The sequence below is a fragment of the Petaurus breviceps genome, unplaced genomic scaffold, assembly GCF_028583685.1.
Source record: "Petaurus breviceps papuanus isolate PSGF00001 unplaced genomic scaffold, PetGlider_PUasm1.0 183, whole genome shotgun sequence".
Taxonomy (NCBI): Eukaryota; Metazoa; Chordata; class Mammalia; order Diprotodontia; family Petauridae; genus Petaurus; species Petaurus breviceps.
Genome location: NW_027185791.1, coordinates 25,660,020 through 25,682,773, shown reverse-complemented (window position 1 = coordinate 25,682,773; position 22,754 = coordinate 25,660,020). Strand labels below are relative to the sequence as shown.

At 36.8% G+C, this 22,754-nt stretch overlaps 1 protein-coding gene across 1 annotated transcript in view; it reads left to right on the top strand.

Annotated features, from left to right (window-relative positions):
- Positions 1 to 22,754, top strand: part of CNTNAP4 (contactin associated protein family member 4) — a 598,489-nt gene that overhangs the window by 442,735 nt on the left and 133,000 nt on the right. Inside the window, exon 12 of the mRNA XM_069088042.1 lies at positions 4,359 to 4,478. Coding sequence (XP_068944143.1) covers positions 4,359 to 4,478 — 120 coding nt within the window. The remainder of the gene's footprint in view (positions 1 to 4,358; positions 4,479 to 22,754) is intronic.

Below are 22,754 nucleotides of genomic sequence, written 5' to 3'. Positions count from 1 at the left end.
AGAAGAAGAAGAAGAAGAAGAAGAAGAAGAAGAAGAAGAAGAAGAAGGGGAAAGAGACTAAAGGATACAGTTGAATTGATCAGGTGTAGGATCAGGATGATGAAGAAGAAAAATGAGGACAATACAAGGGGGATGGATAGAGGGACTGGAATTTATAATGAAAGGAAAAATTGGTTTGGGCAAAGTTAGGGAGAAGGAGATGTAAGAGATTGGTAAGTATGGCCATCTGAAAGGTTATAGCTCCCTGAAGAAATTCCCCAGCAAAGATGTAAAAAAGACATCAGAAAAAGCAATCATAAATAAAACCAAAAGGAAGTAATATAAGCTGCTTCATCGAGTCCAAAACAGCACAAGAAAATGAACAAAAATCTGAACATCTAAGCAAGTGCAGGAAAATAGGTACTAAATAGCTGCTCTGAGTTTGGCCATCAAATCATTCTGAAGCCATCTGGTTGTACTATTTCTAATCAATACTTCTTCAAATTCTAGAAAATTGTGCGTGTATGTGTATGTGTGTGTCTTAACTAAATCTTTACTAAAACCTGGGGACACTATGTCTTCAGCATTCTCCTCACCTTCTAGGTGCCCGGTCCTATAAAAAATGGAAATGAAAGAGGGCCGGCATGACCTCTCACAAATTGCCCACTCATTGTACTTATCACTTCCTTTTCTAGCTGTTCAACAGCAATTTTTAAAATTATCTTTTCATTATTTTCCTGAGAATCAAAGTTATATTCACTGATATATACTTTTCAGGATTTATTCTTTTCAATTTTTTAAAAATTTGGGACATTTGCCCTTTTCCAGATTGCAGTGCTTCTCCTATTTTGTATGATCTTTCAAATGTCACTTACAGTAGCTTGCCAAATCAGAATTGCAAGTTATTTCAGGTTTCGGGACCCAAGAAAGTAGTTCAGCTGGGTCAGATGACTTGATTTCATCAAAGACAATGAAATTGCCTAAGGAAGTGACTATTTTCTTACTTAAGTATCAAGTTCCTTTGATTTATATTTATTCTGTCATTTTCTAGAATAAATGTCATTCTCTTCAGAGTAAGGAGAGATAAAATGAGAATTAGGCAGCTCTGTCTTCTCTTTTCAACTATCATTATCCAAGATATCCTAAGCAAAAATGCTATCCCTTCTTTAATTCTACATTTTCTCCTAATATAGTTTAAACAAACAAAGATTTTCCCTTGACTTGAGTTTTCCTCCCTTATGAGTTATTGGTGAGCTTTAGCATTCCCAACACTACTTTCATAGGACTATAGCATGCTTTTATTTTCTTCTTCTTCATGCCAGCCTTTTTTCTATATTCTAAGCATCTCATTTTCAATCTTCATTGATTAGTGAGTCTCCTGTGGGGTCACTATTGGTCTCTTCAGAGAAATCAATATTCTTTTCTTTGAAACTGTTTCCCATTGGGTTTGCATAATTTCATTCAAAAGATGGATGGTAAATGTCATGATTATTCCTACTTTTGGCATGTCATTAAGAAAATGTTTGATGTTTAAGCATCAGTGGTGTCATGCTGACTGTCTCTGTAAGTGGGTAACACTTGGGAACGGAAGCAGAGCTGCAGTGCTGAGTGTGGTGAACAGCAGGAATGCCTCCTTTATTCTCAACACTATACCTAGTACCTTAGGAAAGAAGTTGAGCTGTGTGCTATGGGCATAGTATCCAGTGCTGGAATCTTGGTCACTTCCATCTCTCTCTAGATGTCTCGCTCACTCTTACTTTCTTCACATCAGCAATTTGTTTTTCCTCCCTCAAAACAGAGCTAGTCCTTACTATGATCATGTGGCTGCAACTTAACAACCTTCTCAGAATCCTAGGAGGTGAAACTCATACTCTCCCACTGTAATGACTTATTCTCCACCAGCATGGTTCCCATTTTCACAAAATCAGTATGAAATTTTAATTATCACATTTTTCTCTTTTTTTAATTATTACGTTTTTACTTAATAATGTAAAGGAAGGAAAAGTCACAATATTTTAAAAGAAAAGGCAAAGGCAGGAATGATCATAGCATTTACTCATTAGAAAGCCCATAAACCTGAGTCACACTCTGTCCCCCAAATGCATGTGGTATACTTGGAAAAGAATGGATACACACTTACAGAAATCCAGCAGGGAGATAGGAGTGGGTAAAGCCACATGCCGAGGGCATCTCATGAATCTGGAGAGCATCCTTGATATCCTGCATTTCTTTAGACAACTGCTTGCCACATCTGTGACTTGTTGGGCAAAACTGCTTCTGTGCTATTTGCTCCCTTTATGGCTCTCAGAATTCTACTGATGGGCAAAGCTATTTCTCTTCTGCTCCATACTACATGTGCTTTTAGCACATAGATACTCTTTTCATAGTGTTAAGAAAGCATTATTCTCTTTCGGTTGAAATTATTTCCCTTAAGACAGAGAATTTTCAAGGACCTCAGATCTGCTCTGAAGTTCTAACATGTTTTTCACTATCAGATTATAGCTAATGATAAAACCAAGTAACCTTTCAACATCTGGTCCCTCAAATAGCAAGGTATTCTGCTTTGCTCAGTTAGTGTTCAGGAAAACAGATACAAATCCTCTCTTTTCCCCTTTGTCCTCAAACATGAAAGGGTAGTAGAAGGCAACAGAGGTAGCACCTAGAGGTTTTCCCTTTCTCAATCTATACTAGATTATGCTGGTGAAAAATCAACCCAAACAGCTGCCTTTCCTCCTTCTCTCTCTACCTGGTAGTGTCCTGCCCCTCTGAGCTTAGATTCCATTCTACTTTTATCGCCTTCCACTTACTATAGCTTCTAATTTAGCCTCAAACATGTTTCCTCATAAGCAGCAGCATCTGTAATGTTTGATATGAAGCTCAACTTCCATTTTCTGCCAGTTTTGACCCTATAATCCTTATATAATCTCATAGATCTCAAATAATTATGTGATTTATTTTTCTTTATTAATTACAACCTTTAAATGCTGAAAAGGCACATTAAATTAAGATAATAGATCATAATACACTACTTCCATTTATACCACAGTCAGCGCTGCCTTCAAACAGGTCCTGTCAGTATGTAGTTCACTTTCTGGAAGATCTTTCTATTATCAGAATATTGTGTCCCTCCTCAGCATTTTATCTGAGAGACTTCATTTCTTATAATGTTAATCTGATCAGTTTTCATTACATAAATGGTCTTTATATGCTTCCTTTGGCAACCAAAATGCTCACATGTGATAGGGATGGTACAAAAGATATGCAGAGTGCAAAGGAGGTTACCCCACTTCTCCTTCATTTAAATTAGTGGTGAAGTTTAATAATATATTTTATTCTTGATTATTAATCACACAACTTATACAAGGCAAAACATTCAATAATAAATTGAACATAGGGACACGCTTTTTTTTTAATTTTTTTTTTTTTTATAAGCAATCGGGGTTAAGTAACTTGCTGGTGCTCTTACTCGCTGTGCTACCTGGCCGCCCCAGGGACACACTTCTTATAAATATTTCTACTGGTGTTCTGAATTCAAATTATTTTGAAGTCTCATTTACAGAATATTTGAGTATTTTTAACCCATTTAAAAAGTTTTAATGATAAAAGTTGCCATTTTAAGTATGTTCCTTTTTAATTTAAAATACTTTTCATCTTCAAATTGTTTTAAATAAGTGCAAAGTATAATTACTTTTTAATTTTCTAACTACAGCATGGTTATTAGATAATAAAAAGCTTTTGATTTAAGCATTAAATTAATGCAATTTAGATGCAGTGTTTAATATTGCATAACTATTAATAGAGAAAGCATTTGTTGCTTAATTATCACATTTAATTTAGAAATCCAGTAACATGGTTTTTAACAGTATCTCATTCTGTATGGAATTTTGATCTCTGGTTTTCAGCACTTTATTTATTGGCTTGTCTCCTTTTCTTCAGAAACATCCTTAATCTTTAAAGAAGAAGAACAATGAATACAACAAAACGTGACTTTGTAAATACATAGAAATGTCTATCACCATATTCTTGGGACATGGTCATCCTTTAAATAGAGACAGTGTCTTTCCTCATCATGCAAAAATGCTTCCAAATCATCCTTTGTCTTTATATCCATTCTCCTTCGGTGGCCAGATGGATGACTGGATAGAGAGATAAAATTACATGTCATGAAAATATAATCCTCCTATGATTTTTCTTTATATATAATTCTTTATACATTAGTGAGGAAAAATGAAGATTGTCAATTTCCAGTGAACATTTACTTTTTCCTTTCAGTTGATAATATAGGATACACATAGTAGTTCAAAATTTGAAACATTATGTTGCAACAATTAAAATTGTCCAGGTTCTGTCCTTTCATAATGAATGTGCTTCCTTTGCAGCCATCTACGAGCAGTCCTGTGAAGCCTATAAGCACAGAGGCAACACTTCTGGGTTTTACCATATCGATTCAGATGGAAGTGGGCCCCTGGGACCTTTTCTTGTATACTGCAATATGACAGGTGAGTTAATAAGCTTCCTTTGAACATTGCTGTCTTTGTGTGCCTGCTCATTATACCCTGAATCATAATTTATCAAGTACAATGTTTATGCTGTTTGAGGCTTGATTAATATGCTAGGTGATATTAAAAAAAGATTCTTTAGTTTCATTGTAGCACTAAGAAGTGAACAGATCTTAGAATAAAAATTGTGTCAGGTAATTTAAAAAAATTCCATTCATTACACTACCTATTATATCTATGCCATAATAGTAATGAAAGTAATATTTATATAGTACTTTAAGAGTTATAAAGCACTTCACATATATAATCTCATTTAATCCTCAAAGAAGATCTCTAAGGTAAATTGTATTGTTTTATAGAAATGGGTGCTGAGAGATTAAATCACATGACTAACATGAATGGATGAATAAATGAAAAAAAATCATTAAATGCTTACTGTATACAAAGCATTGTTGAAAAAAAGTAGGACTGTTTCTTCTCTCAAAGATCTCACATTCTAAGGGGGGAGACTATACATATACAAGGTTTTAGCAGCAGCTTAGATAGTATTGTTCCATAGTCTTTAGAGTATGTTGGCAAAGCAGCTGGTAATGTGTCTTCTTTAATGTCATTTCTTCTGATAAAAATCATAGCAGTTTCTATTGTTGAATCATTTCACTATGCAAAGGACTTTGGTGACAAGAACTTTCTTTGTGAACCTTCAGTAGTTGTGACTTTAGTAGCTTTGGAACAGTTGCCAGCATGCATGTCCATGGAATTGCTTCCCAGGATCATGACTGTGGGCTTTGTGTTGGAAGCATTGCTGGTCCCAAGGCTCTTGGGTTGAAGGTTCTGAACTGTCTCTACTGCTGTCTGAGTGGTAGTGGTGGTCAGTAAGGTCGTGGTATTTTGAGTTGCCTTCCAAAAGATGGATCCTGTCTCTCCTGCAGGGCTCCTTGCTGCTTTAGCTAGATTGACTTACCTGCCCTATGGGTGACAATTGGTTGGCAGTTGGTATATAAGCTTAAACTTGAACTCAGATCCTCCTGAGTCCATGTTTGGTGCTGTATCCATTATACCAAGATGCATCTCTGAATTTATAAAATGCTAAAAAGCAGATTTTCACCTTCACCTTTGTATTTTTAGTATATTAGAACTGGAAGGAAACTTATAGGAGATTCATTCCAATACTCTTATTTTAAAGATGATGAAACTGAGTTCAGAGAGTTGAGATTATGTCCTCAATTCACATAACTACTAAAGAACTTATGGGATTATACTTTATTTATCTCACTGTACTCAAGGTAATATTAAACTTGTACTTGTTGGTAGAAAAATAAATCGATGAAGAAATAATCTTAAGTGCCTACTACATGTCAGACCTTATGCTAAATGTTGGGGACAGAAATACAGAGGATGAAACAATTCATATTCTTAAGTTTAGCTTTACCAGGATGAGAAGAAGTATGTAATAAGCATACAGAAAACAAACGTCTTTGAAAAAGAATCCATACAAAATATTTAAGCACAAGGTAATCTGAGAGCATAGGAAGGGCTCCATGGAGAAGGAGGGAGTGAGTTCCAGACAGAGAGAACTAGTACATGAAACACGGAAGCAGGAGATCTATTGTATTTGATGAAAATCTGCAATATGTTCGTTCTGTCTTGGTCTCAGTTATATGAACTATATTTGGAATTGAAATTTGCCTATATATAAAATCATAGGAATTACAAGATGGTAACATAGTTATTTATTTATTTTTAATGAGCAATCAGGGTTCAGTAACTTGCTCAAGGTTACAGAGCCAGGGGTTTCTGGGTGGGTGCTGAGTGTCAGAGCCCAGATTTGATCCCCGGGTCATCCCGACCCTGGAGACGGTGCTCTTACTCGCTGCGCCACCTGGCCGCCCCAACATAGTTATTTCTTACAAAGTATTTCTCTCAAAAATAAATCTCAAAATACTCACAAATATTCCAGGTCCAAATACTGGGTCTCCATGATAAGTAGACAACTAAAAACCAAAGTAGAAATGTTGAGAAAGGGCGCTGAATAACCGCGCAATGTGCAGCGCTCATTGCATTTCCCAGTTTCCAAGTTCACTCTGTGAGCCACATGCAGACGGCTCGAGTTACTTTGCGTGACTGTGCTTCAAGATTTGCCTGTAGATCTCTCCACCAGTTTCATTCATGGCTGTGACGCGACTTCTGTCCCAGAAGACATGGCACACACTGATTCTTCCCAACCATGCAAAGAAAAGGGAAAACAATTAGAAGAGGTTGTGTGAAGACTTGGGCAGTGCACAGTGCAGAAGGGGAAAATCGGTTCTGGAGGCTTTGCTACCTAAGTGTGCTCTGGTCCAGCACCCAGGACTGGCCCTTACTTTCCACCACTGAGAGGAAGCTGAGCACACGGAGCTTCAGGATTGGTGCAGTTCTCCAGTGTGTGGGAAAAGGGGGGATGATGGAAGAGTGAGCACAGAAATCAGAGATGAGCAACTGAGAACACAAAAGACTGAAGGACTCGAATTCCAAAGGTGATGTTGTGCCCAAAGTATGTGCAAGACCCAGGTAACAACTTAGAATTGAACCCTTTACTGGCCATGGTGTCTGAAGGGGCCCCTCCCCAAATCATACAGGGGCGATCCCACGCAAAACCTCAGCTTTTAAAGGGATGCCATGCAGCCAAGGGTAAGCTAATATGTAAGCAGGAACTTACAGAGGCTGAAATCAGTGATTGGTCAGTACACTCCTTGAAATTCCTGCCCGCCAAGTCTCCCTAGGCATGACTAAACCTGGCAGCCTGCCCACCTTTGTGAAGGAGAGGTGGCTGGGGGAGGGGAAAGAATGGGGCCAGGTACAGCAGTGATGCCAAAGTAAAAATCTACTTTAGAAGCAGATAAATCAATAGAGGGACTCAGAAAAGATAAAAAGGTAAATTTCATAAAAATGAAAATGTCCAGAGCACATAGAAAAATGATTATACTGTAAAGGAAAATTAACTAAATTATCCCAATTACAAAAAAAAAATCCTGGAGAAACCCTAGAGATCAATACAGAATTTTAAAACACAAACAATTATATGGGAAAAAAAGGAAACAAAACTGAAAAGTCCTCCAAATACATAAAAGCACACAAAAGCATTTTTGTTTGTTTGTTTGATTTGGTTTTAAGAAGGGGTGGGGGAGGATTACCAGAAGTCAAGTCAGCAAGTTATTTTTGCAAGGTACTGTGTTAGATATTGGAGATATAGTTTCCATAACAAATATCTTTCTGAGAAGGAATTATAGATATAAAAAAATCAATTCAAATAATCTAGGATTTCTTTATAGTAAAAAGAAATTAGAAACATTAAAGGCATAGGATATTCCAAAAAAAGCAAAGACTCTCCATCTATAACCCAAAGGAAAATATCCTGCTTTGTTTATAAAAATGGAATGTCATCTAAGACATCCCTGGCAAAAAAGAAAACCTTTAAAAATAAAAAATACAAAGGACATTTGATTTGTACAAACAACAGAAACATGAATTATAAATGTGCCAAATTTTCACAGAAATACTAAGTAATGGGAAAAATTCTTTCATGTCTTTGAGGACAGTCAGTTTTAAAAGATATTAAAGTGAGGGCTAGAAGAAAGAACAAGGATCTTCTGGAAGGAAAAGCTACATGAGAATAACAATTTCAGGGCAACATAAAGACTTGGAAGAAAGAATGGAGAAAAAGCTGAATTAATACTTTGCTGACGAAATCTCATGATGCCTTCTGAGTGAATCAATATTTTATTGGAAGGATCATTTCGTTAGAATCTATGCAGACAGGGAAACAGGTTGTAAGAGAATAAGTGATTTTGAGATACTCTCCCACCCAGTCCATGCATAAACAGAAAAGGGCTCTTCAGGCTCTCTACAATGGGATGGGAGTGAGCTTGTGGAAGACCTGGGTTTGAATAATGAGAACAAAATATAACAGAGACAAGCACAGCCTGGACTTTTATTGAGGGGATAACTCATGTTTCTAGGAGCAGGATAAAGTGCGTGAAAAATGAGCACCTACTGGGTGATCTTTGAGACAGTACTGGCTTCGTCTGGATGGAAAGTTCCGTGGGCAACACTAAGAGAGTCCCTTTTTTTCAGAACTCTTATTGTGGGATATGCGAGTTCACGAGTCATGTAGCCCCCTAAATCATTACAAATAAGGAAATTTACTTAACCAGGTTTACACCACTACCTGGCCTATAATTATGTTGTATGAAATTAAAATAGCTGGAACTGAGAGATACCCTTTATTCACCCTTTTTCATAAGATCATTTGTAAATTCTTTCTCTCTTATAGCCCTTAGAAGTTTCCAATTGCTTTGGAAGGGAGGTTGATATGCTAAGATATAAAGTGATAGAAATTACTTTTTGACAATAATGCACTTGAGTATTAGGAATAGCTGATATTTTTGCAGAATGGCCGCAAATTGTGTCTCTCCAGGCATAGACATTATCACTTGGTCATCCCAAAAGCTTTAAGGACCTTAAAAGCATAACCTAGTGAGGAGGAAATGAACAGAGAAGTATACTCCCCAGATAAGGATAATAGCATTCCCCTGCCCCAGCTCTGTCCCTGCTGGGCATGCATGGCCAAAACTCAGCAGAGACTGGAAAAAGAAAACAAACTAAAACAACCAAATGCCAAATACCCCAAGGTCCCAGGATCCTTATAGAACTTGTTTTTTCTACTATTATCTTGAGCATTCACTGGCTGTGTTCTCTCCATTTGTTAGGGGACCGGTGGATAGCAGTCCAGTTCCATTTAACTACTTGACACTGGGTGGCTAACTTTAATGCTGAGATATTTACTCCACATATATAGCAAGAAGAACTCTACAAATATTTACCATAATGACTCAATGCATTATTCTTTGACTCCTTCCTTGTGGTACTTTAATCTATGGGAATTAGGGGATTAGGTTTTAGTTCACAGTTTAGTTTAATTTCTTTATTGCACCAGTCCCATCAAGCTTAGCACCAGTTTTGTTCTAGATGCAACTTTGGGCCTGGATTCCTAGAAACCAGCATACCTTGAGCTCACACTCTCAGTCTTTGAAATTTCCAGGATTAGGGATGCCATTTCCAGAATCTTCAATGGAGTACAATGAACAGAAAGATGCATAAACCTTTCCCTCTATAACTTGGTACTCTCACTAGAAACGGTAAATAAATCACATTTCTCTCCCAGATATAAATAAAACAAAGAGAAAGGGAGAGCTAGAGCGGACTCAAGTCCTTTGGAAGATATCAAAAGGCCCAGCTGTGCCGTCAATTAAAAATGGCCCTACTATGTGGTAGGCCAACTGGAAGCAGTTATAAGATGTCCACATGTGCACTTCCCTCATGTGTCATCCATATGGCCCCTGAGGCCAGCTCTCACCCTCTGTAGGTGGAAGGACAATAGTTCAGGCATTCTTCGTAGGGACCAGACGTGTATTCCACCAGAAAAGGAAGATGCGAAGCTCACTGCCAAGAAGGAGCAGAAGGCCATAGGCAGTTCAGTTTGCCTGAAGCCTGAACAAAAATCTGACCCATTGTTGTGGAGGAGATGTGAAGAGCAAGATTGCAGATTTGTGATTGTTTGCCCAGATGTGGAGTAGCTAAGTCCTCAACATGAGAAGAGAGATGACCCGCAGGGAGGTACTTATGATTTATCGTAACTTTGAAACTAAGAGTTCCTACTAAGTGCCCTCCCTCCTCGTCCCCATCGCTAGGCATTGCTGGTGGTGAGCACAAGCTCTCTGTTGCATATTTTTGTGGGGTGTTGGGGCTAAATAAAGCACAAACAAGACTAGGGACCTCTGTAGGTGTAATGCTGTTTAACCAACATTCCCACTCTACTCAGTATGCTGCTAGACACTGAATTTACTGAACCATGTGAAGGAAAAGGGGAGACTGGAAGGGAGATTCAGGCTGACTAAAAATGAGGCTGTGTAGGAAGATGTTTCAAGCCTTAGGGAAAGGTCCTAACCTGGATGAGTCCCATACCCTAGAATTACTTGAGGACTTGAGTCTTTGGATATTCCCCTCCATGGAGGCTTAAAGAGCCCTGCGGCCTAGCCTTAGGGTTCTGCATCGCTAGTGTAGAGAGAGGAGTGTTAGTGGCTGCAATCCAACAAAAAGATCAAACATTAAAGGTAGCAAGAAAAAAAAAAACTCAGTGAAAGTCCTGTGCACAAATAGATAAAACAACAGAGATGATCCTAAAAATCGGAAGGAAATATAAAGAAAATGTCACTGAAAGGCCAAAGTACAATTAGCAAATGTTGTAATATGAAGGAAACTAAGTCAGGAATGTTTGAAAAAAGAAAATGCAGGAACTTCAGAGATCATGGAGCAAAAAGGAACCTCACAAAGTCGGGGGAAAAAATAAAATTAGAGGAAAAATGTAGAAAAGATCTGTCAGAAATTAAAGTGCTCAAAACAGAAAATAGAGTTTTATTTTAGAATTTTAAAGATGTTGTTTGTATATTAGAACAAATTAAATATTTAATGGAATTTGGGGTTTTTTGATACTGTGCTTCCCTATCATTTAGACTGGAGGATAATTCAAGTCTGATCTCAGGTAACCTGAGCTGGTTCACTCAGACTGTTTATCATATTGATACTACATTAAGTTGGAGACACCAGTTAGACTGGATTTAGTGGAACCCTACTGTAACTGACAATACCTGAGCTCAAAGGATCTGTCAGTCTTAGCCTTCCCCAGGAGCTAAGATTACAGGCATGGTGCCCATGCCCAGAGAGAATCTGTTTCAGAAATGAGGGATGAGTAGATTTTGGGGGAAGACAGGCAGATGCAGAAAAATTTGAAGAAAATAAAAGGTAACAGTATTAAAAGTATTATAAATTAAAATCAATTAATAGCCAAAGTGAATGGGATTGAAGACAAAATATGGAGATAATTTAAGGATGATAGGTCTCCAAACAAGACAAGTAAAAAATCTTGCATACCATAACATTCAAAATAATAAAAATTCCAAACAGAAAGATTGAATGCAAACAACAAAGCAAGTAGTCAAGAGAAAATTCTGAAAATATGAAGGAAAAGCAGTTCAGATAACACTGGGTTATTCTATAGTTATGGAAAATCAGAGAAGATAATGAAGTAATATTCTGAAAAGGAATAGAATTCCAGATGAAATTACAAGACATAAATCTTGTATACCTGAATCTAATCATATGTGGGGAGAAATGGATTTGCAGAAACAAACAAACAAACACAGGCATTTGACTATCTATGTAAAGCCAAGCATGAGCAGCTCTCCATCAGACTGCTGCTGTGAATAGTTTTAAGCTTCTGATCAGATAGTTTAGTGAACTCTCTATTCAGCAATAAACTGAGGCAAAACATTCACAGAAACCAAAGTACAGCATTCACAATTATGTGATATAACAACTTGTCACTAGAGTGGTCACATTTTTAAACAAAAGCTATCATTCAGAAAATCCTTAACTCAATTGTCCTTAAGGAACAATCTTCATTAAGGAACATAAGTTTTCCTACCCCTAAATCACACTGTTTTAATCTCTTAGTCAAGAAGTCTTCTTTCTTCTTGACTGAAGATTAGTTTCCAGTCATCCTTAATCAATCTTCCTTAAGGGGCACTAAGTACAAAGTACAAAGTTCTCCCACCCCTAGGCCAAAGTAAATCATGATCTTCTCAGTCAGCACTACAGAATTAATTCCATATATATATATATATATATATATATATATATATATATATATATATATATATATATAAAACCTTGGAGAGACTAATTCAATTAATGATCTTATGTTTATATGCTATAGTCTTATAAAAAAGATAGAAAGAATCAACTATGGGGTAAAAGAAAATGCAAAGAAATACCATCAAGGGATAGAAAAGAGATTTTTAAAAAGTTGTTAAAGGCTCAGGAGAAAAAATTGGGAAAGGATTGCACTCAGGCAAAACAACCTAAATTTCTTGACCCCACTCAGGTGAACAGTACATTTAATAAGTGGATGGACCAGACAAGGGGACAGCAGAGTAGAACATTACATAAATTGGTAAAATATCTTTGTTTTATTCTCTCCTTAAACCCCACTTTTGTTCCTGAATAAATTCGACCAATAAAGAGGGGAAATTCAGTAATTAGTTTGAGTCATGTGATAATAAATGTATGTTATACATTTGAAATTTAGTTTAATTTTGCTTTTTTCACACAATAATGTTGACTGTTATTAACCACAAAAATACAGGTTCTTATTTTTTTCTGGCCCTAAGATATAATCCTTTAATAGCCAGAAATGTTATATATACATATATATATATATATATATCATACAATTTCAAAATGAAACCAATAATAAAACCAAGACATAGATGAATATTTACAATATTTTAGCATGAGAAAGATCACAACCATAGTCACTTCAAGCTTTAATATAATGGAGATGGATTTCTCTTCACTTCTGGAAACACAATTCTATCATTCAGTTCACTCAAGATTATAACAAGATTATAACTAAAACTAAAAGAGTTAGAGAATTCAGAACTCCTCTCTTTGTTGATAGTTTATCTACACTTTGTGGAAAGCTAGGGAAAGGAACAGGAAATTAAGGTTTTTTTTTTTTTTTTCTGGTAGAGGAAGAATTTTTCTTTTTGGGTGGAGAGGGAAGTGGGATGTAAAAAGTTGTTAAATGGATTAATGTCTCGAACTGACCCATGCCACAGGGTCACAACCTCTGATTCGCCTGGCTTGTGTCTTGATCAGCAGTGAATCTCCAATTCTATCTTTAGGTTGTAATCTGAATGATTCCAGCCTCCCCTGCTGCTGGCCATCATAGTCATGTTGAAATTGCTTTTTTGGCTACTTATGGCCTCATCAGCATCTTCAAGTTTAATCTCAAGGGCATCTGGGAATTTTCTGTAGCCTGTCATGTCAAATAAAAGGCTACTAGGAATCCTAAAATGTCTTCTTGAATAGCAGTCACTAAACCATTTTGGAGTTTTTATGACAACATCCTTGAATAAGGCAAGAGTTGCCTATCAATGAAAGAGTTGGACAAAATGACTTTTGGTCTCTTCTAGATCTTAAACAGTTGTCCTATAAATAGAATTGACATATTCAATATTTTTTTTCAGATATTTTCCAATGTATGTAGAAACAAAGCAATCAGTCTAAAAGTTGCTAAGGTTTGCACATTTATGAGTGTCTTTTATGTTTCAATCTTAAGGTTAAATTTAAAGATAAAATAAATGATATGATAGCATCATACATTTTAAATTTGAAGGGATTATCAAGTCCAAGCCCATACATTAGGGATAAGACAACTAATACCCAGAGAAGTTAAGTGATTTGCCCAGGGTCACACAGCTATAAGTACCTGAGGTGGGCTTTTGAATCCATTTCAGTATTTTTATGCTCACATTAATTCTTTTTCAAGAGACCGCATTACAATTTTTTTTTATTGTTTTACTCCCTCCCAACATATTCTTATTCCTGAATAAATGTAATCAGTGAAGAGGGGAAAGTCAATAATTAGTTTTAGTAATGTGATAATAAATTATATTTTAAACATTTGAAATTTAGTTTGGTTTTGCTTTTTTACAAAATAGTGATATTAACCCTTACTAGTCATAAATTTACATGTTATCATCTTTCTGACCACAGAGATAATTTCCAATAAGCTATTTTACAATTTTAAAAACTAATGGTTTTCCTGATTTTTTTCCTTTATTACACCAAAGAAAGTTTTGTAATGGAAAGGACATTAATGTTGGTGTAAGATTGTTTAGGTTTGAATTTTATATATAATGTTTTCTAGTATTCTGAGTGTCAATTTCCTCATCTATAAAATATGTATGAAAATAGTAATATTGCCTATATTAGATTTTTGCATAAAAATGGGTTTTATGAAATTGTAGAACCCTATTAAGGGTGAATTATTTTTTTTATCAAAGGCTTTATTAACTTCTAGTTTACATCATTCATTTCTGCAAGATTTTGAGTTACAAATTCTCTCTCTGTTTTTCCCTACCCAACACCCCAAAATAGCAATCTTAGTGGATATCCCCTCCTCTGATCTGTTCCCTCCCATATCTTCTCCCATACAACCTCTGACTTTCTAGTAGGGCACAGTGGGTCTCTATCCTCCAGTTACATGTAAAATAATATTAATAGTAGTATATATTTAAACATTTGATTTTAAAACTTTGAATCCCAGATTCATTTCTTTTCTCCCTTGTCACACTTACTGGGAACATAAGAAATTCAATATAGGTTGTGCATTTGTAGCTATGCAAAATATTTCTATAGTGGATATATTGTTAAAAACTATATTTCCCTCCCTCCTATCCCACCTCCCACTTGTTCTGTTCTGTACTTTGAATCCTGTCCCTTTTCAAAAGTGGATGCTTCCAACTTTTCTATCCCCAAGCCTGGCCTCCCTTCCATTATCCCCCCCCACCATTCCCTACCCCCCTACTGTCCTGTAGAGTCAAATACCCTATTTAGTGTGTATGTCATTCCCTCTATAAGCCAAATTCAGTGAGAATAATATTGGCCCATTTCCTTTTGCTTTCCAGTTCTTCCCCTCCATTGTAACCATTTTCCCTTGCCTCTTCTATATGAGATAGTTTACCACATTCTGTCTATCCCCGTCTCCTCTCATTGTATTCCTCTCTCACCTCTTAATTTCACCTTTTAAGTATCATCCCTTCCCATTAAATTGGTCCTGTGCCCTACATCTATTTATACATATAAACATATATAGACACATTCACATATGCATTCATATGCCCATATACCCTCATATATACATTTCTATTCCCTTCAACTATTCTCATACTGAGAAAAGTTTTATAAGTTCCAATTATCATTTTTCCTTGTAGAAATGTTAATAGTTCAACTTTGATAAATTCTTTATGATTTCTTTTCCCTATTTACCTTCTCAAGTTTCTCTTGCTTCTTGTATCTGAATGTCAGATTTTCTATTCAACTCTGGTTTTTTCATCAAGAATGCTTGAAAGTCCTCTATTCCACTGCATGACCATATTTTCCACTGAAACATGATACTCAGTTTTGCTGGGTAAATGATTCTTGGTTTTAATACTAGCTCCTTTGACTTCCAGAATATCATATTCTAAGCCATTTGATCCCTCATTGTAGAAGCTGCCAGATCCTATATTATCCTGATTGTGTTTCCAAGTATTCAAATTGTTTCTTCCTGGCTCCTTTTGTAATATTTTCTCCTTGATCTGGGAATTCTGGAACATGGCTATAATATTCCTAGGAGTTTTCTTTTGGGGATCTTTAATAGTGGATTCTTTCTACCTCTATTTTGGCCTCTGATTCTAAAACATCAGAGCAATTTTCCTTGAAAATTCCTTGAAGGATGATTTCTAGGTTTGTTTTTTGATCATGGCTTTCAGGTAGTCCAATAATTTTTAAATTATCTCTCCTGGATCTATTTTCCAGGTCAGTGGTTTTCACAATGAGATATTTCACATTGCCTTCTATCTTTCCATTTGTTTGGATCTATTTAATAGTATCTTGATTTCTCATAAAGTCACTAGCTATCGTCTGTTCCAATCTAACTTTGATGGATGATTCTCCTCACTGAACTTTTGAGGTTCTTTTTCCATCTGGCAAATTCTACTTTTTAAGGCATTCTTCTCCTCATTGGCTTTTTGAGCATCTTTTGACATATGGCTTAGTTTATTTTGTAAGGTGTTATTTTCTTCAGTCAGACTGTTGACTCTCATTTCATAATTTTCTTGTATTGTTCTCATTGCTCTTCCCAATTGTTCCTCCACTTCTCTTATCTGCTTCTTAAGGTCCTCTATGGCCTGTAACCAGCTTGTATTTTTCTTGGAAGCTTTTGGTGCAGGAGTTCTGACTTCACTGTCTTTCTCCTGTTCCATGCTTTCATCCTTTTTGTCCCCAAAATAGGAGTGTAAAGTTGGATTGCTCTGCTTGGTTTGCTTCCTTTGCCTGCTCATTTTGCCCCTCAGTTACTTGACTTTTGAGCTTTTTGCCACAGTAGTACTCTGCTTCCAGAAAGCAGAGCTATTTACCAAAAGCTGGGGTTTTCCCAGCTGCCAAAGGTATTAGTTGGCTGCCCTCTCTGAAGCCTCCACACACTCTGGCAGGCTGGACACACACCCCAGGACCTCCACCCTAGACAGCAATCCAGATCCAAGTAAGTTAAAGTAAGAGCAATTACCCCTCAGACTGGTTGCTTGGTCCCCCTACAGTCTGTGGGCCAGGAGCTGAAGCTGCCTTGTGGTGGCGGCTGCATGGATGCAATGCCTCAGTGGCTTCTCCCTCCAGGGGATAAAGCCCGGACCACATTCCCAAGCTACTGGATCCCAAATTCCACACTTCACTGACCTCTCACTTTGTCCTTAGCATCTATGGGTTGATAATTCTTGAAACTGCTACAGCTGCTGATGATCTGAAGTCTCTGCAACTGGTGGCTGGTTGTGGCCACCCTGGGGCTAAAACTTCTGGCTCAAATGGGGCAGAGGTGGGCTCCCAGAGTGCTGTGCTGGCCTTCCTGTCAGCCTGCAGGGCTGTCCTCAGCAGGAGTTTTGCTTCTCTTTGTCATTTTGTGGGTTCTGTAGCTCCAAAGTCTATTCAGAGTCACCTTTTACAGGATTTGGAGGAGGTGGAAGCCAGAGTCCCATGGAAGTTCTGCTTCTACTCCACCATCTTGACTCCACCCCAAATTATTCTTATAATAGCAACAAATAGTATTTTATAGAGTTTCAGGGGTTAATGTTTAATTGAACAGGAAAACATTTGATAATGAACAGATTACAGAAAACTTATTTGGCCAACAACGTTAGTCACCTATCAGGGGTTAGTATACAATATTTAGCAAACATCTTATTATCCATTATATTACAAATGAGTTTATCATTACTATAGGAGATTGGCTCTACTTGGCTATCTTACATATGAGTTGTTTATATGATTTGAGAGTGACCTTGCTTTTGCAAAGGATAACCAAAGAAAGAGGAATCCTGCAATAAATTCAAACTGTCTTTTGTTCATTGTGCTGAGTGCTAAGCTCCCATGAACTTGAATTCAGAAATGTGATATTGAATAAATCACAGAGCAACACAAAAGAAAGGAAGACAAAAAGCACTCCTGATAGTACAGGAGTGAAAAAAATGGTTAAATCCAGATTCAAAGAATATTGACAAGCTGCCAGGAATGTTTAGAAAATACAAAGCCTCCTGAAAAGCAGTAGGCTACAGACAAACAAATGAGAGTCAGACTAGGAAGCAGCTAAATGTCTCTGGAGGTTTGAGGACCTTCTATTCAAATGCAGAGCAGAAACCCCAGAGAAAGGAAAAATACCTAGGGAAAATATACTGCTTAAAGAGATAGATAGATAGATAGATAGATAGATAGATAGATAGATAGATAGATAGATAGATAGATAGATCCACCTCTCAATGTCTATACACATCTACTTCCCTTTTCATTAAATAAAATGTACTAGAAATAAAACAGAACCAGTAGTTCATATATTTACTATACTAATGTTTCATTTGTCATCGGGATATGAGTCTTGCATAGAAGTTAATTTTATACTTAAATGAAGCATACTCTTTAAGGACCTTTTTCAATTTTAACCATTTTAGATAGAGATCTCTTTTTTAATTTCTTTCAAGTTGTATGCCTTTCATTTTTGCATCACCCTCCCCTTTGAAATATACCTCTCTTCCTTTTCCTATCTACTGAGCCCTCTCTATTCACAAAGAGAAACAAATACGTAAGCAAAACTAATAGACATCGTGTGTATTTGAGAGCATATGAAATAGGGCACACCCACAATCTCTATCCTACAGTTGTCAATGAAAGAAGAGATGTGGATTCCCTAATCTCTGCTCTGTGGATTCTCTAATTTCTTCTCTGGGGCCAAGATTGGTAATTTTACTTAGACAATATTTAGTTTCATTTTAGTTTTCTTTTCCTTTAAATTGCTTTCATAATTGTATGTGCTGTTTTTGGGGGATGACTTCTACTTATCTCACTCAGAATCATTACATATTAGCCTTCCCATGTTTCTCTGAATTCTTCTTGTTTATATTTTTTATGACATTACACTTAGATGTAGCATTTATTTATTCATTTGTCCTTTGTTATCACATAACAAAATAAATTGTTGATTTGAATACTTTTGTATATATGGAACCAAGCCTTCTGTCTAAAACCTCTCTGGTATGTATTTTGGTCTCTAGCTAAAAGAATATGGACATTATATATATATTTTTTCAACTTAATTTCTAAGTGTCTTCCAGAATGGGAGGTGAAGAAGACAATTCATTTATCTATTACCAGCTTATTAGAGAGCTTATCCTTACAGTCATTCCAAAATTAAACATTTCCATTAAAAAAAATCTTTGCTGATTTGCTGGGTTAGGTGAAGTAAAACATTTTCATTAATATTTCTGTTATTATTAGTGATTTGTGCATTCAAATGGTTATCAGTAGATTGTATTTCTTTTCCAAAATGTCTCTATCCTTTGATGTTTGATCTTTAGAAAGTTTTTCTTTTATCCTTTCAAATGTATCCTTTGATATCTATTTCTGGCTTCTATGTTACAGGCTTACATGAGGACATTGATGAGTTGTGGAAAGCTAGGGAGAAAAGAAAAGGACTTAAGTTAAATAAGAAAGAAAGAAATCATATAGGTGACTTGCAGGGATTTGAACTAATGAAGTAATTTAGAGCTTGATCTGGGATCTTGAATTTAGGGCTCAATTTTAAGAAATGGAGGAAAAATTGAAGGAAAAAGTGGGTTAAGATTTTATTGTCATATTGAAAGGACATTCAAAAGCAATAAAGAAGGATAAGAATCAAAAAGGATTAAGGATAAGAAGTTGAAGAATATGGAAGAATGGAAAGGAGAAGGCAGTTAGAAAGATAATATAACCCAGGTTCCCTGAATATACACTCACAGAATCCAAAAGCTGGTGACGTTATGAAAATGGGACTTCTGGGTTCTGTGGAGGTTTCTGAGAGACGAACACTTCCAGAAGGAGAGCAGACAAGTGATATTTGGAGCTCAGAGTTTGACTCACACCAGCAGACTTGCCACCATTTGGACCCATACCTTCTGGTCGTGCTATTTTTTCATGATCCAACTCCTTTCTCCTGAAAAGCATTGACATTGTTGATGCTGAGGTTCTTAGGGAATGCCTGTGTCATGAATGCCTCTTCACCATCAGAATGCAAACACTTTATCCTGATAAAGTCGTTTTCAAATACTCATTTGTGTTTACATTTTTTAATATAGCTCTTTGTTCCTTTGTTTTTAAGTACAAAGTTTCAATTAAATTCTGAGCTTTTCATCTGGAATGCTTCATTTTTTTTCCTCCTGTAGGATTGCATTCAATGTATTCTTGGCTGTAAGCCTGTACCTTTTCCTTTGGGGAATATTGTACTCTGTGCTACCCTTTTGAAGGGGTTACTGATAAACCTTGTGTGATCATGACTTTGGTTTCCTCAGTACTTTCTGGCAGATTGCAGAGCCTTTTATTTTTTTTACCTTTAAGCTCTGGATTTTGGCTATGATGTTCTTAAAAGTTTTCACTTTGGGGTTTCTTTCAAGAGGTGAATTGTATATTCTTTCTCTGTTTCACTTTGCCTTTTAATTCTATAAAATCTTAAAATTTTCTTTCATAATTTCTTGAAGTGTGGTGCTCAGCCTCTTTTTTTTTTTGAATGGGGGGGTATTATAGTTTCCACTTACTGCAGTCCAATGGTTCTTAAATTATTTTTCCATCTCTTTTTCATATCAATTTTTTATTTGAAATAACATTTTCTTCATTTTTCAATATTTTAAACTTTTAAAAATATTCCCTTAACTCTCAGAGCTATAAAATTCTTCTTGGTCCAGCAAAGATTTCTGGGTCTATTACTTGACTAAAGTTTTATACCTCTTGTGAAACTTTTAATCATCTTTCTTAGTCATTCCTCAATAACTCTCACTTCTTTTCCAGTTCTGTGCTCCATTGCTCTCATTTTATTTATAACATTATTTTGATTATATTTTTATCTCTTACATCATTTCTTCTTGGAATTCTAACTGAGCTTGTGGGAAAGTAGTTTTCTGGTTTTTTGGTTTGTTTTCAGGGGTTTTTTGAGGCTAAACTTGTAGTTGTTTTGGAGTTACAACCATGCCTTCCACATCATAACTTTCTGAATTTCAGTTCTGATGTGTCACTAGTTGGCATAAGAAATTAAGTGGGAATTTTTTTTTAATTTTTGCAGAAGCCTCAAACAAAATACCAAGGATAGCCGGAGACATAGGAAAAATTTAGAAAGTCATAAATGCATAAGATATATGTATAGTATTCTATAACATCAGCATACTTCATCTTTTAATGCCATAATAATTAAAATTTCTCCTCTAGTACAAAGAGAAGGTCAAAACATTTTGCACAATGCACCCCAACCCCTATAATGTGGAGAGGGTAAATGTACTCTTTTTTTTTTTTTGAGAAGAATCTCTTTCACTTTGATCATTCTTCCAATGTTATGCTTTAGAAAATCTGCTGTTGTTGATTTAGCATGGAGCTCTTTCAGGGTCAAGTTGGGGATCCTGTTGTGAGAAACACGTAGGCAGGGTCAGGGCAGTAGCCTGGACGAGCTTTTACAATCAATGACTGCTCTCCTGGGGGCCCTTAGCAAAATTTTCCTGGCATGCCCCTCAGTGGAGTTTTGGGGATCACAGGACTTCTTAGCAGGGTCAGGGAGTTAGCCTAGGATGAACTCTGCTTCCCTTTGGGGACCTTAGGAAGATCCACCTGAGGTACTTCTGAAAATGGCAACCCCTTTTCACTGAAAGGACTCAGAAACAGAGTGTGCAGAGGAATGTGTTTATTACTTTTCCAGCAAGTAAGCAGGTATGGTTACTACTAGGGACACACCCACACTAATGCTGTCCTTGTGGTAGATTTAGGATTAGTCAAATTCTTCACTTTATTTCCCTACATTTCCTCTATATATGCAGATTATATGCGGATTACATAGGCATGGAAGTGAGGAAATTTGAGACCTGACCAAACGTGACCTCTCTAAGCTCAGAGCTGTGTGCCACAACCCCACCTTTCTAATTCCCTCTGGCCATTATCAGAGTTCTAGGAAGGCCAGGGTTTTAGTAAAGATAAGTGAGATCTTCCCTGAAGTTACTGATTATTTTCCAATAACTTTTGTGGGAGCAAAACAAGATACTCCATTATATCCCCTCTTACACTGCCTCCTTTTCATATATCTGCTATTCTTTTCTTTTTTTTGGGGGGGGGGTAGTTGTAGGATCTGTTGTAGATGAACTTGTGCTGGGGAACTCAGGATGCAGAGTCCGTTTTGAGTCTCTACTCCAAAGCCCAAAGCTGCTAGGCTAGGCCAAGGGATTGAGTTCAGGATTAGCTCTGGAATTCTCTGCTCTGCAGACTTAGTTTGGAACTCTTACTGCTGAGTCCCTGTTTCTGCCTTGAGCTGTTTGCCTGGGCTAATGACAAGCTCATGATCTTCTCTGAATTGGCCTCATTTGGAACTCTTGCATCCCAGAGGGGCGATTCCTTGTTGTTGCTTTGGGCACAGGACTGAATCATCTCTGAATGTTACATAATGCTGCCATAATTCAGAGGCTTGGGCACTGACTCCATGATATTAGCCCACCCTCGTTATAAATAAAGTTCCTTAGTTACTTGTCTGTAGGTCAGATTGATGACATAGGGCTGAAGAGATGAGCCACTCGTTTTCTCCTTCCGTTTCCTAGTCCAACATTCTTCATGGATCGTTGTTGGAGCATTGGTGGGGGGATCTGGGCTGTACTTTTCCCTTCCCATTCCACCCTCTTGCTTGTATCTCCATTGCTTCAACCCTGTAACTGTTCATTTCTGTTGTGTAGCTTGTAAGAAGAACAAGTTGGATAGATGTCTGTAGTAATGTGTGCTAGGGAGAAGATGCATCCTACTGCAGTTAGAGATAAGGATGCCGTCACCTGTGGTTCCCATTGGAGACCACACACACAAATTTTGGTGGCTCCTCGGGATAATATTCATAAGCCAACTCAAGTTGATGAGCAGGAGGAATTATGAGCAGAGTATCATAACTCAAATGAACCAGATCTCCCTTGGGGAAGCAGAATAACCTTAGACATCGAGCCTCCTGGAAGGGAAGTTTATTTCTTTGGAACTGAGGATTCGTTACGATGGGTAACGTATTAATCCCTTTTTGGATTCTCTGCTCATATTTTCATGAGAACATCA